Raw genomic sequence first — 15,639 nt, forward strand, 5'->3', positions numbered from 1 at the left:
TCATATTGGTTCTGCCTTTTTATATAATAATAATAATAATAATAATAATAATAAAAAAAGAAAGAAAATGCTGAAACACAAATGAGAGTGTTGGAAGCTATATACATTTGCCTTAAATTTAGCAAACACATTCTAATGAATTCTATGTGGTTACACTTTAAATAACATGTATATGTATTAAACCTGCATCACTTGAATGGAAAATGCTACAGTAAAGGCACACAAATGAGCTCTTGTAAAACTGGTTAGTTTTATGACAATTGGCAAATAGACAAAGCTGTATAAAATGTAAAAGTAAATAAAGTTGTCCGACTAACTTTCTCCAGACACAAAATAGAAACATGAGTCAATTGCCTAAAGAGGGTGCTCTTGTATTATTTACAGAATAAATAGATAATTCAAATGAGCTACTTTTCACAAATATTTTCAGTGGCTGGTAAAGAGAAGAGGGTTGTTCAAATAAAAGTAGGAGACCAACAGTACAGTAAAAGATGAGCCTTTATTTAAGCAATAAGAAAAGCATGTGTTCTTAATACTGTTTTTTACAAATGATTCATGGATCAGTGACAAAACAATTAACTGAAGCTCCGAACCAAATTGCAGCATCCCTTTAAACAGGTGGAACAAGTAGGGTAAGGACTGAACATGCATGAGCGTAGGTGCAAGTCAGCTGGGTGTAACCGTGACAGCAACATGAAAATCAACTTCCTTCGTGCTTTAGCAAGAGGAGTACATTTACCAGCTAAATTTAGCTAAACAGGCAAGAAAACCTGCTTTTCCTTTGAAAGGGCACAAACAGAAGAAAAAAAACATATGCTGTACAAGTTTGACCTTTGTTGTTGCAAATGGGATGTGGTCTGAACAACAGCATCTTATGTATGTTTATGTGAGGTTAATTGATCTGGTAAGGCACCACTTGAATTTGCAGTACATGTGTGACTGGTGCTTTGAACAGAGGACAACCTGCAGGTGTGTGTGTGCTGATTTTGGACTGTTCAAAAAAAAAAGTTTGCACAATCTGAGAAAGACGATTATGATATAAAAACATTTATACATGTCTCTTACAAAAGGGGGGAGACGATGGCATTCTGCTGCATATGGGTTAGAATTCACATTACAATAAATATAAACAGGTCGAGAGAAAATTAAAGAAAAAGTAACTGACATTAATCGCTTTACATTCAAGTCAAAGTTATAATGCAGACTGGAAAAGAGGCGAAGAAACAAAAACCCAGCGAGGAGGCAATCCTATATTTGGCAAGAGCCAATAAAACCTGGACACACATTTGTAGACCAGTGATGTCCTTTAGTCTTTCCTGAGGTCAATTTTGATATTTAACTTCATACAGTACATTGACTCAGTACAGACCTGCTGACCCAGTAGAACCTTAAAAATGTATGTCATGTTATCTAAAAAAAAACACGTATATTTTAAATCATTCCTTATTACTACTCCCCTTTAAGAAAGTCGAGGCAGATTCACACAATTACATTTTATTTTATGCGATTTTGGCAATAGTGGCATGCTCTGAATCAGGTGACCCAAACCCATCTAAAAGTTTATTTTGTACTTATGTATTGTCAGTATTAATTCACATCTAGAGTCTCTGAGTTATCCTTCCCTATGGATGTTAACGTCAATGTAACGAGTCAATTTAGGAGTGAATGCAATAATCAGAAAACTCTTAAAACAGTGACACTCAGGAGTAAGAGCATCACAGGGTGACTGGGTCCAAATTCGTTTTGTCCTCAGCCGGGCTGCATATTCCCACATGCTTCTTTAACTTTAGCCAAACTGGAAGAAGAAATTTCCAGGTCCAGAGTCTGAAATCAGAAAGGAACTTGTCAATAAGATGTCCCTCCACACAGTGTTTCAATAAACCTAACCAGAAAACAAACAAACACAAACCTTGATTGTTATCATAACTATAGCCTCCACCATGGCCTCCAAAGAAAGCTCTGAAGATGTTGTTTGCATCAAAATCTAGAGAAAGCAAAAGAAAATATTATGGGGTTAGAAGGTGACGACTTTCAGTCGGAAGGAAGGAGTAGGGAAAAAGTATCAACAAGTACCAAAAGTGCCTGAATTTAATACAATAGTAGTGCCAGAGATCTTGGAATTTGCCCCCTTGCTTATTTTTTTAAAAAATATGATTATGAAATATAGTCCATCTAATACTATTTAACTTTCAAAAACAATCCCGTCAACAACAAGACTTAAAGTTTTTAGGCACAAAAATGTATTCAATACTTTCTTTTTTGACAGCGGAGGGAGGCCACGAAAACAATACGGCTCGATGTTTCAGCAATGAACGATGCATACAGAATTAGACAATCACAATTAAAAGTGAGTCAACAATTTACAAGAAATTAAAAAGTGTACTCAGCTGACCATCTGTAGCCTGCCCTCAGTGTCCTTAAACCTTCCTCCTGCTCTTAACATTGTGCTCGCTTCAGCGTAATCAAACGCATCAAGGGAGACTTCCATAATCATATTACCAGCGACACTTCGGCCAGAGTCTTAAAGTCCAGGAAAATTTTTCCAAGGGAAGTAAAACAAGTCGGCATGACTCTAAATGTGTGATTTCTCAATCCTGCATACACTAAAGCTGCACCTCTCCGTGATATGTAATTGTCACAGACACGCGCCAAGGCCTCCAATCCGTAGCTTTTCTGCCAGCAACTGGATAGCGAGAGGCCTTTAACGCGGTGTCGAGGTCGGAGATGATGCCCAAATGCTCCGAGGGGAATCTTTTTTTGATGGACGTGGTTATGTACTCAGTGCGCAAAGTGAAGAATGTCATGTGCGTGACTGTGCTGTCGCAGAATTTGTCTTTGTCGTGCCAAGGTAGTTATCCCTGACAGATACAACACTGGCATGATCATATTTAATTGTACAGGATCACGGCTGCCGGCATACATAAGATAATTCTGTGAATTATTTCAAGTTACGTTAGATCTACTTTTGTGTTCAATCTGTCAAAATGACGGACAGCCTTGAGATTTACCAGTCATGGTATAAAAATATTTGCCAATGACAGAGAATTCTCAGCCAAATAAAAGCAACAATTTTAAATATCTACCTCCACCATCAAAGCTGTTGTCTTCATCCAGGTCGTGTCCACTGTCATAGCGGACCTTCTTCTTTGGGTCGGAGAGCACAGTGAAGGCTTCGCCAACCTCCTTGAATTTCTTTTCCTCCTCCTTTTGAACCTCTGGAGTCGCTGAACTGTGGCGGTCTGCAAGATATTGATATAATACAGCAGGAACCATGTATGACATTATATCAAATCTAAATTCCCTCTCTGGATGCACGTTTTAGAGACAATGGGTTACCTGGGTGGTGCATGAGGGCTCGTTTGCGATAAGCTTTTTTGATCTCTTCCTCGGTGGCGCTCTTTCCGACCCCGAGTACTTTGTAGTAGTCTTTCCTCTTGCTCTTCTTCAGCTCCAGCTGTGCCGTCTTCAGTAGATGCTTATGCTCTACAGCAAGAAAATACACATCAGCCCACGTGAATTTGTGTGTGGCACAGGACAAGCCCGAGAATAATTTCAGACAAGTGAAAACAGCCACTGACCTGACGTTTTTTCTGTTTGATAAACTTTTTCATAGTCACGGACAGCTTCTTCATACTGCTCTGTGTTCATGTAACTACAGGTCACACAAAAAGTCAAAGTCACTCAAAAAATGCACAATACTTTGTCTACCATGACTAATACTTTGTCTAAAAAGACAAAATAAACTTGTTGTTGAATGTTTAGCATACCACTGAGCTCTTCTTAAATAGGCCTTGATGTATGTGTCATCGAGTTTGATCGCACTGGTGCAGTCTTCAATAGCTTGATTTAGTTTCCTCAGCTGTTGATGAGGAAATATTAATGTCAGTAAAGTGATGGGACACAGAGTTCACATCCACCCTCAGAGATCAAATGGACAGCACTAGTCAAGACCACACACATGTTGCACCATTTTTTGACGGTCTCAAAAAACATTTTTGGTCACATTTTACTCAATCTCATTTCTGTCTTGGTGAGAAACGATTTTGGATTTCAAATCGATAGAAGCTGTGCGTTTGTCAGCAAGTTATACAATTTCCTTTTGGAAAACAGAAATGATGAATGTGCAACATTGAAAGAAAAAAATGCACAAAAAAAAAACGTAAATCTATCATGCATTTGCATTGAAACATGTAAAAGATTGTAAATATGAAGATCCATTCAGGACATGTGTGTGTGTTCACACCTGAACTTACAGCTGTCCTGTGATCGGATTATTCAGGACAGATGTTAATACAGGGCCATACATCTGCCCAGTTTGTTTCCCTTTTATTCAGATAACGTCAGTATAATGTGCAAGCCTGTGAGTTGTTGCATTTTACCTTTGTCCCTGCTGTGGCTCTGTTGGAGTACAGTTTAGCATTTGTCTTGATATTGTTGGGGTCTATTGCCAGGGCCTCAGTATACAGCTGGTATGCAGCATCATAGCTGCAGTTCTTGAATGCCTGATTGCCTTCTTCCTTCTTGGCTTTCAGTGCTTTGGCATTCTAATGGAGAAAGAGGAAAAATAAGTATTTAATTGAACTTGAAAGTTAACATTACAAAAGATATCTAACCATTTGTCTGTAAATTTTGATTTTTGCTCCATATCCCCTTGTCAAGTAAACTACCTCTACTAAAATTACTCTGTTTTCAGATTTTTTCAGAGTTCTCTCCACAGACAGTCCTGCTTAATTAAATGCATTTCAGTCCTCATAAAATATACAGCATGACCACAAAACTTATCACGTCAAAAAGTGAGACGGCTTTTTAAAGTTGTTAACCAGTTAATGCACACTTTGCAATTAATAGATGCCATGGTCCACTGGGCTATTTTACCCGTTTTGATTAAAAACAAATTATTCTCCAGTCTCCTCACACAGTCCAAAAACATGCTGAGGTTAAATGGACACTCTAAATTGACAGTGTGAGAGTGAATGCTTGTTTGTCTCTGTGTCGCCCAGCGATGGACCAGCTATCCGTCCAGGGTGTACCATGCCTTTCGCCCTATGTCAGCTGGGATTGGTACTAGCAGTCTCAACACCCTCATGAGGAGGATAAAGCGGGAGATGATGAATGACTGAATTGTTTATCACAACAAATCTTAATCAAAAAGACAAAAATGAGGGTTCTACCTTGCAGGCAAGCCGGGCCTTCTCATGGTCGGGTGCCATTCGCAGAGCCTGGATGAAGAACTGTACAGCTTTGTCAATGCAGTCCTCATAGTAAAGACATAGACCTCGAACGTATAATGCGTCTGCATTCGTTGAGTCCATTCGCAGGATGTCACTGTAACAGAAGGTTTTGTTTTCACATACATTGCTCTGATATGCAAATCAACACAACGTAAAATTTGCTCTCAGCTAACGCCTTTCTCTCACAGGTGTGTGAGGAGTATCAAACTTCAATAAATTCTTCTGTATCACCTACTATTGAAAATGTGTCCTGTTATATAGATTATTGGTCACACCTCCCAGCGGTAACTAAATGTGCATAAATAAATAGATGGATAAAAGTAACACATGTATACCATGATTCTCTGATTCTGAAGTGATTGGGTGCTGCAACATATTAGGAGATAATCTAATCTGTGTCAGTGAGCCAATAAGCATGCAGCATGCTGTTAACCAAGACATAAGGGTGCTTATAATTGGTTGTCTTGAGGCATGTGGGAAGTCACGACTGGAGACAGAGCTCATTGTGAGGCTGTCTTGTGTTTTGAGAGGTTTGTGCTTGTTTAATGAATGAACAACACTATAGACTTAATTCGATACTTGATAGTCAATGGAATAAAAGCGAGAGCAGAAAGTTGGTTTGTGCTTGACTGCGATAAAGACAACTGTGCTGACAGAAACTAAAGAATGTCTGTAGATCAAAGAATTGGAGTCAAAAAATTACTGATACTGATCTGCCTTGGTGTCCACACAGATAAGAACAGACTAGTTTTTCTACATAATACTCCAGCATTACATATTTGAAATCCAAGTGTTTAAGGAGCAATGTGATCATGATAATGACCTACTAATATAAATCTATATGAATGTTTGTGCACCATCAAAAGGATTTTAAGGATCTACAGTGTGTTGCTTTAAAACACTTAATGAGTACGAGAAGCTAGTTCTAGAATGTAGGGTTGCAACTATTTCAATAGTCGACTAGTCTTCGACTACGCTAACGATAAATCGACGAGTCAGATTATGAACTGCACAACTGCATTGCTGAAGTGGCACCATGGTACGCGAGGCTCAGCTTATATTGGGACTGTCACTTTTTCCCAAAATAATTTTGAACAAATATTTAATAACCTGGAAAATATTAAGGAGTGCAACACCAGTTCATTCATAATAAAAGCTTGATTATTCCAACCTTGCTACAGACTGAGCTTCTGGATAGCGTCCTAGCAGAGCCAGACACTCAGCCTTGAGGATTTTGAAGCGGTGGCAGGCAGTAGCCATAGCTAAAGCCCGGTCCATACAGTACACCACCTGAATCAGAGCAAAAAAAACAAACGATATTAATTTTCTTCAACTGATAAAGTAGATTAAGCATTCGTTAAAGCAGTCTAGCAGAGGTAGGATGTCTTGAAATAATTTATTCATTATATACCAATGTCAAATTTCTGATTATATAATTTGCCATTTAATAAAAGTAAACAGTTGGAGGATGTGTGTGAAGTACCTTTCTGAAATCCCGCTTCTCGAAGCCAAACTCAGCCATTCGCTCATACTCAAGGAGAGTCCCTGCGTTCTTATTCTAAAATAAAACAGATATCTATCAGTGCCGTCTCTGCCAAGATGAGCTTGAGTTCTCACAAAAGCAGATTCTTCCTGGCAGTAGCTGTGTTCACCTAAATGACTTGGAGAGGAGAGAGAACAAGCACAATGCTGAGGCGCGCCTGTCTGCTCATAACTGTATGCAAGTTCACAGCTAAACCAGAAATTACATTATGCTGATTATGCTGAGACTAATGGGTAAATATGTTACTGAACGAGCTGCACACAGCTCTACAATACAACTGTCAGGAAAAACACAAATTTGACGTTTGTGAGAAACATTGTGATGCCCACCTCCTGTTGGGCCTCTCTGTTGCTGGGCTCCAACTCTAGAACCTTCTGAAAGCAGCGACTGGCTGCCATGGCATTTCCCAAAGACAGGTGACACTTTCCCTCACGTAGATGACCCTGTGTGACAAGACGGGCACATTTAAAATGTATGTCAATGTAAAATACATAAATAAAAAAAATCTATAGATTGAACTCTGTCATTCAAGTGCAAACAAAGTCTGAAGATGTGTTAAAAGCTGAGACTGCAGAGCTACTTGATTTAAAAGGTTGTTCAACCTGACCTTCATGAAACAGTCATCCAGTCGTACTGCCTGCTGAGAATCTTCGAGGGCCTCTCGAAAGCGGAAGAGCATCATGAGTGTTGCCGCCCTGTTACCATAATAACTTGCATTTCTGGGGCAAGCATCTGTAAATTAAAAAAAAAAAAAATGTTCATTATGTTCTTTATGTATGTTCAGTACAGTTAGACCCAAAAAATGCAAGACACAGGAAAGCACGTCTGCCCATGTCATTGTTTTCTCAGATATCAGCAAATAGATTTGATTCAGTTTTCTTGAAGAAATTTCACCTCATTCCAGAGGCCTCTTCAGTTCTGAGTGACTATTAGGGGTGTCACGATTCTCCAAATCCTTGATTCGATTTGATTTTAGATTTAAAGGTTCCAATCGGATTCAAATCTCAATCTTTTTTCCTCTTTTAGCACAGATAGGTCTGCCATGAACTAGGGTCTAGTTCAGTCTAGGATCAATAGTTTTATGTAGGGCTGCAACTAACGATTGTTTTTGTTGTCGACTAATCTATCCATTAATCACGATTATCATTGTTAGAATCTATTTTGGACTTCTGTTTAACCTACAAACAGTGGACTCGGGTGTGTGCTTTAATAACACAACATTTATGACAGTTAAATACCTGAAACAAATTATCACAGATTTCTTACAGCTTAAATATTGAATTAATATGCTCCAAATCACACAGTTAATAAGTGAAAGATTTTTACAATTCATTATGGCAGCTTCGCCTGTAATTCACTGATTACTGCCGTAATACGACAAGCATATTATGTACTTGCATCATAGGCTGATGGTTACATAATAAATGAGCAAGTGATTTAAACAAATATTAACTATATATCTCTGAGGTGCGTGATAGTACAGCGGCTCCGGGGTGTCGTGCATCGCCGTATTGCTACCACAGCATGAGAGTTGCGCTTCACAGATTGCATTTAACATGTTTCACTGGTTAATTTTCAGTGAAATGTTCCCAAACTTTGGAAACTTTGGGTCAGAGTTTTCAAACTTCTTCGTCTGTTTCTGCCATAATTTGTGCGTTCTTCTTCTCTGCTTCCTTGCGGGATGTAAACAGTGAGCAATTCTGCACCCAGCACTTTCTATAACTAGTTCTGGATAGCTCGACGTAATCGATTACATCGACTAATTGCTGCAGCCCAAGTTTTATGTGATAACTCATTTAAATTCCCATTTCAATTGTCTACATTGTGTCATGAGTGATATAATGTCCATCATTTGTTTGCAATGTACCACACTCGGGCCGTATTGCTTTTTGGTGGTTCCTACCATTCAGCTCAAAAAAGTGCATCTATATAGTACTTTTTTATTAATCATTCGGTCCATTCGGTCCATTTCAACGTTGAAAAATGATGATCAGTGATTTGCAAACCTCCAAATGATGATATTCTCAAATGTCTTGTTTTGTCTTCAACCCAAAATTATTCAGTGTAATGATTTCTTTGTCGTCTTGACCAAGGACACTTATATTGTGACCCAGCCAGCTCTCATAGAAATAGGCATAGTTACCATTTCTTTAAGCTAATGCATCTAGGGACTAGCCTTTAACCCAATCCCTGTAAAAACTGATTTCTTGCTGCTCACCAATGGCTTTGGTATAGTAGTTGAAAGCCTCGGAGTAATCTTTCTTGCTGTAGAGTGCATTTCCTTGCTCTTTGAAGCATTCAGCTTGGCTGGAGAGAGGAGAAACAGAAGCCAAAGTCAAGGTGGAGTGAGTACTTTACAAACATAAAACCAACAACTAAAGGCATAAACACCACACACTATTCTGCACAAAACCAGTTGATTTGTTATTTTCGTCTACTGGGTAAATAGGGCTGAAATCGAGTTTGTCTGAGAGGACTAAACTAAGGTGTTCCACAAGGAACTGGGACAGCAAAGCAGGGTACACAATCCCAACAGCTTCAGAACTAAACATAGCAGTAAAATTTGTCTGAGGCAGTTTAGTCAAGACGAGTCAGGTGCTAAAGGGTAAGTCAACACTGATGCACATCAGGAAGTTAAAATTCAGGCCTCCTTTTGTGGTCATCACAGCAGGCTTATAACACGTCACTAAACAAGGCTGGGTGCAAAAGGACAGTTCAGGAGTAGGCATGGGATGATATGAAAACTTTATGTCACAGTTATGCTGACAGTATTTTCAAGTAATTTATGGGTAATATTAACACAATGTGTTTAATAGGCTCTGTATTCAGAGCTTTTGAAACGAAGAACATTTCTGCATCTCTTTGATACATTATTGTAATTGTGAACATGTAGCACAAGGATTAAAAGCTAATTTTAAGATCATTAGGGAAATGTAGTAGTGAGGTTCTAATTCTGGTCTGTCCTATGGAAACAGGTCATTTTGTTCAAATAAAGTAGTAGGGATAGGGTGTTCTTTAAAGCTACAGCAGAATCTCCGAATCATTCCAACCGCCCAGCATAATGCAGGTATTAAGGGTATCACCCTGTACATGTTCAACAGGTTTTATTTGATGTGTATTTGATACTGATATAGTGTAACTGTTTATAGATTGCATATATATTTATTCTCTTATTATGATACAATGGAACTGCATTGTTATATATTCAAAAAACTGCAGAGAACATCATTCACCCAATATCTATTCTCCACACAGTGATGTTTATTTACGTTTGTCAGTTAAGTATATAAGTGCTTGTTACATTCATACTTGCTTTTTGGTACTGTTACATCTGTAACATTTTAGAATTGGTAAGGGATTCACATGTTGTCTGTTGCCCCTTTAAAGGTGGATTCTGGCTGTGCTAGGAGTCATGGCAACAGCCTGATATTCTTGCACAACTGGTAAGATCTGCGTAGCACTATGATTATAGCACAAATTTTTTACAGTTAATTGCCAAGTTTGACTATCTGGAATTACCATTACAGATATATGTTATGTCATGTTGACTAGATGTAATTTCATTGTGACCACTATGAATTGTAGTTGTAGAGATCTGTGAAGTCATTTTTATTAGTCTGAAACTGGAATTAGAGATATCTACAATGACAAACCTCATACACTTGAATGGCAAAAATGTACGTAATTCTGACCAGTGAAAACTAAACGAAATTAAGGTTTATCTGTAACCATAGTTTTGACTAGTAAGAATGACATTGCAGACATCGGGGGTGAATAGCCTGTCTACAGAATGTTAAAACCGCTTGCCATACTATGTATGTATCGAAGAAGTGACAACTCCCTGGTTCTGGTTCCAAGGATTTTTTTCCATTGACATCATGACTCAACAGACTGTGTAAATGTTAAATTCAGCGACAAAAGACCTTATCTTAAGTCTGACATGAAGAGTAGGAGATAGCCTAACGTTTTTAAACGACAAAACAGATAACAAGGTCAGGTAACATTGAGTCACATGGTAAACACTGAACAATTTCAGTAAGTACTTAGAACAGCAATACCTTTATTCTCTTCAGTTCAATATATTATTTTTTATTATTGTTTATTCTTTCCCTTTTAACATATTCTCATATTTACGTTACATGATACCTTACTTATTGTTGTTATATTGTTTATAAAATTGTACTATACAGACTGTCTAACTTCTGAACTCTGATGTCTTAATACAACTTTTTTTTAGAACAAGGCGAAAATTACATCTGTCTGCGGGAGTTATTGGTCGATGTAAATTAAAATTTTAGTTGAGTTAGCTCGGGGTTAGCTCCCCAACTATCCTCATACGGAAATTTCTCGAAAATCGAAACCAAGAGAGAGACTTGGCGCAAAAGACTACGGCTATACACAGCAGCGTTTGCATTTTCAACATTTATGTTCGTAACATGTCCAAAAATACAGGTTATTTAGCATACAGCTAATTCAACTAATGTCAAAACATAATTGTTTCTGGATGTCGGCAACAGCGAGATAATATCTCGACAATACTGTCTTGGGGGGCTGGTTGGCAAATCTTACGTCAGAAAACGTTTGTTGTCTAAAACGTGTTGTATCATTTCAAACATAAGGAATAGTATTAATTCACGGCCTGTCATTGAACAGTAACCGACACAATTGCGATTTCTGGAAAAACACGCTGCTGCCGTCTTACCCTCGGCATGCTAGCCTTGTTAGCTCGTCTCCGGGCTCAGGTGTCTGAACCTTGCCTGCGAGTGAACGTTTGATTTCAGTCGGGCTATTATTCGAATAACACACAAAGCACAATTAAAAGAAACTATGAAATCGGCTATTTACCGCTCCAAGTCTTCCTCCATGGGGATTTGAGGCTCAAGCTCCACCGGCACGTCGATGTCAACAGCTGCCATTTTTTTCTGGAAAGGACGAACAAGAACGTACGTCATTTCCGGAGCATTATTTCTTTATTTATTGTTTTATATAAATTGAGGTCATGATCATGAAAGCCCACTTTCGCCACTTGCAAAATACAAATACATATAAATAAGTCATAATAATGAGATACTCAGTCATAAGAATGATATTCTAAGTCATAATAATGAGAAAGTATCTCCTAATAATTTTTATCTTCTAAGTCATAAGAATAGTATACTAAATCATAAGAATTATATACTAAATCATAATAATGCGAAAGTATCTCATAATTTAGATACTAAGTCATAATAATGCGATATTACCTCATGATAATTATGAGATACTAAGTCATAATTTTGAAATAGTGTCTCATTATTATGACATAACATTTTATATTAATGACTGAGCATAATAATGACCTGGGTAAGCATGTTTTTCCCCATGAGGCACAAACAGGCTTCCATACCCGAGAAACAAGGTCACTGTAAAACATACAAATATGGACAAAACACACATTTATCACACTGTATTTCCTCTGTTTTAAACTGTTACTAACTTTGTTTTTTCCCTACAAAGATGCTGTTACTGTGGGACATTCTGTGGTCAATATTTGCCCCGGGAAACCTCTCACCTAGTAATTTTTTTCAAAAAATATATACTATATTACTATACATGTGTTTTATTCATAGCTAATCATAGGGCTGGGTTATCATTCAACCACAAGCAATATCACAGACAAATAAATGGCAAGAAATGCAAAAATGCTCAATATCAATATAAATATATAATATTAATTGTATGTCGTTATATATTTATGCATTGTTTAACACACTTAATTGCTTTACCTCAGGTTTGTGAAATGTTCCTCTGTGTTTATTCATAAAGAAGACAGTTAACTTTATTTTTTTTTTCCAATACCACTCAGGAGGGAAAAACATAAATACATTTTTAATTTTCAAAAGTATATCATGGTTATAACCAATTGTTATTAACATGTTTTTGTTGTGATAACCTATTTTGGCCATATCACCCAATCCTTATTCATCACTTTAAATCAGCTTAAGAATGATATTGCACAGAGCATAAAGGATCAATGCCAGTGTAAAATAGGGTTATAGTAAAGTACAGTGAAGTCTTAATTCATAGCAATACAGTATGATAAGGGTTGTGGATTAGTTGTGAATTGGTGATTTTGTTCATAAAGAACACAAACACATTTTTATACAGAAATCTTTGTGTGGACATTCATAGACTAACATTAACTATCACAACTAAAACCTAAACCCCAACCCTTAATCTAAACCCCTTATTCGATCAATAACCCCAAAACAAGGTCCTAACTCATAAACAGGTCTTTTAAGGTGTAACAGAACCTGAGGATCAGGTAATATATTCAAATTTTTCCCAATAATATTGGACATATGTCCTCTCTTTGTGTGGTTTTTAAGTCAAAATGTCAAAAACTCACACTTTTATCAACAGTTGATGTATATCACAAGACGAACATTATTCATATTTGTTATGTACCACTAGAGGGCAGTGCAGCACCATTAAATATAAGCAAGCTCAAGCAAACAGAGTGTTTTGACTCTGGCTAAAGGATTAGAATGACTTTCTTGTATTTCTGCTGGTGGTTATTAGTTTTCCACAGGTTTAAAAATAGGTTAGTAACTGCTCACATGTACAAGTCCATTACTTAAACTGTACAAGAGACATATGTCTTTAATATATTTTCAGCGCCTTTTTGTTGCTGAATCACATTGTACATGTGTACAATTTAAAATGATCATTGTGTGATAATATTAACTGACCTCATAATGTGGATATAACTGTCTACAACTATATTAAATTAAGTATTTGTATGCCCAATATAATGATTCATGAAAAGAGACCCATGAAGAAAACGATCACAACCAAGTAAAAACAGTACTATTCATAACTTTATATAGAATACAGTATTGACATTTTTAACACATAATAATTTACATTATTGCACTTGATGCATTTACACTAGTCAGTATTTTACACAAGTAAGGGGACACTTTAAAAATACATATTGCTTGGGATGATTCAGCACAGTCAAGTAAGAGAGAGAGAACGCTAAAATGAAATGACAATTTCTTTTTTATAAATACAACTCCACACAACAAAAACATTTAATATTGTCAAACAGATTTGGCTAAACTCGTCATATTGCACAAACAGCATCAAGCTGTTGCAGAGTCGTATTCATCCAACCATCGCCTGAAGAGCTTGTGGTAACGGCTCATGTCGGACAAAATCAACATCAAACTCTGTAGCCATCTCATTGTGTGCATCAGGTGTGGTTTGTTTCCATATAGCAAGTAGACTTGGCATCATTATCATTGTGGTGGTTGATTGTCATCTCATAACACAGAGAGCAAGAGGGAACGACAACATATATAAATAAATAAATGAATGAATACATAAATAATACAATGAAAAGCATCCACACCAGACAATGTCTCTTAATTTGTCATCTCATGGGTGAAGTAAAATCTGAATATTCTTCATTTTGATTTGGTTAAGAAACCAGGATTCAGTATTGTACTTGTTCTCCTGACAAAACATTTGGCAATAAATACTCAATAACACTTTACAGCCCCCTTATAATGTAATTGTCTATGATAAGTATTACAAATAAAAGTAAAAGATGTCTGTTGTTATGGCTTCCATGTTCCCCTGACCCCAGTGAACATGTATTCAGCAGTTTGTTGAAAGGGAAACAGTCGAGTGATGGTCCCTCTGTCTTAAAGAGGTAACACTGGTCAGTCAGCACTGATATCTTGACCTGCACCAGGGGAATGTGCATACTCTTCTCATGACTTGGACCTGCCCAGTTGAACATGGTGACATGTGCACTTGCTGCATAGTGTCCTGTTCACACTGTGGATTCTCCCCTGCTTTGTCCAGCTTTGGCTGGATTAGGGCCCACTCTGCTGTTGGTCCTCCAGCCAAGTTTGGCACATTGCTAGTAAGGGGAGAAGATGATGGGTGTGTGTGTGGCCCTCAAAGGTCCCGGGGCGGGCCTGAAGAGTGTGGGGCTGATCAGGGGACCCTGTATGATGGCGGCGGGACCCGGCGGCAGCCTCAGCGCCAAAGGTCCGGGTGCCATGGCGCACAACGCAGCCGAACTGAGGGGACTTGTCAGGAAACCTGCTGGCAGGGCCTTAGACAGCTGCTTCTGCAGAGCCAGTTTAGTCTGACACACAAGAAAAACAACAACAAGATGTGAAATTCTCCAACACATATCAACATCGCATGTTTTATCTCCTGTACTTAGACAGAGTAGAACCACAAAAACATGAGTGAGTCTTCTTTTTTCACACTTTACCAACTGAGTCCCAAATACAAGGATTTAAGTGATTCAAAAGTTGATTTTGCATAATATGTCCCCTTTAAATAATCACTGTGTAACACACTGTATTTGAGTACTCGTATTCTTATGTAAGGATAAACAGTGATGATAAAAGCTGTGAATGTGTTAGAAAGTAATAATAGTATAGTAGTAGTAGTATATGTTCTTTATTGCCTGTTTACAACATGTGTAAAAATAAAAGCAGTCAAATGTATGGTATGTTCGTGTGTGTGCACTTGTAGGACCTTTTCTGGCACAAACAAAGGAGTCCTCATGCAGACTGAAACCTGATCCTAATGAGGCAGGTGATCTGGTTAAGTTTAGGTTTAAGATTTGAATTGTGGTTATGGTTAAAGTTAGGGTTAGACATGAACTGGTTGTGGTTGAGGTGAGGAAAAAGGCTTTGTTTTTGCTGTGTGTGTGTGCGTGCGTGTGTGGGACAGATTCTTACCGCTAAGACAGCGCTCATCTGTAGTTTATTATAGGGGGTGAACTTTGCCTTGACAGGCTTCCCAGCCAAACGCTCTTTGTGTCTCCTGCTGTTCATGTGCTAAAAGGGGGATAAA

At 37.8% G+C, this 15,639-nt stretch overlaps 2 protein-coding genes across 2 annotated transcripts in view; both read right to left on the bottom strand.

Moving 5' to 3' along the window:
- Positions 1–491: 491 nt before the first annotated feature.
- LOC310939210 (dnaJ homolog subfamily C member 7-like) lies at positions 492–11,699 on the bottom strand. Its single transcript, XM_083903896.1, has 14 exons — positions 11,620–11,699; positions 8,993–9,081; positions 7,382–7,506; positions 7,104–7,217; positions 6,715–6,789; positions 6,403–6,521; positions 5,172–5,325; positions 4,380–4,544; positions 3,768–3,859; positions 3,579–3,652; positions 3,337–3,483; positions 3,084–3,239; positions 1,910–1,984; positions 492–1,824 (listed from the first exon to the last, which is right to left on the bottom strand). Exons 1-14 carry the CDS (start codon positions 11,688–11,690, stop codon positions 1,787–1,789), a joined length of 1,494 nt encoding a protein of 497 aa, XP_083760022.1. The 5' UTR covers positions 11,691–11,699; the 3' UTR covers positions 492–1,786.
- A 2,987-nt stretch (positions 11,700–14,686) lies between these two features.
- LOC310938902 (zinc finger protein 385C-like) overlaps positions 14,687–15,639 on the bottom strand; it is a gene marked incomplete at both ends in the record, with an annotated part of 42,105 nt that continues 41,152 nt past the window's right edge. Inside the window, 2 exons of the mRNA XM_083903530.1 lie at positions 14,687–14,917; positions 15,525–15,623. Coding sequence (XP_083759656.1) covers positions 14,687–14,917; positions 15,525–15,623 — 330 coding nt within the window. The remainder of the gene's footprint in view (positions 14,918–15,524; positions 15,624–15,639) is intronic.

The sequence above is a fragment of the Microchirus variegatus genome (assembly GCF_963457635.1).
Source record: "Microchirus variegatus genome assembly, chromosome: 17".
Lineage (NCBI taxonomy): Eukaryota > Metazoa > Chordata > Actinopteri > Pleuronectiformes > Soleidae > Microchirus > Microchirus variegatus.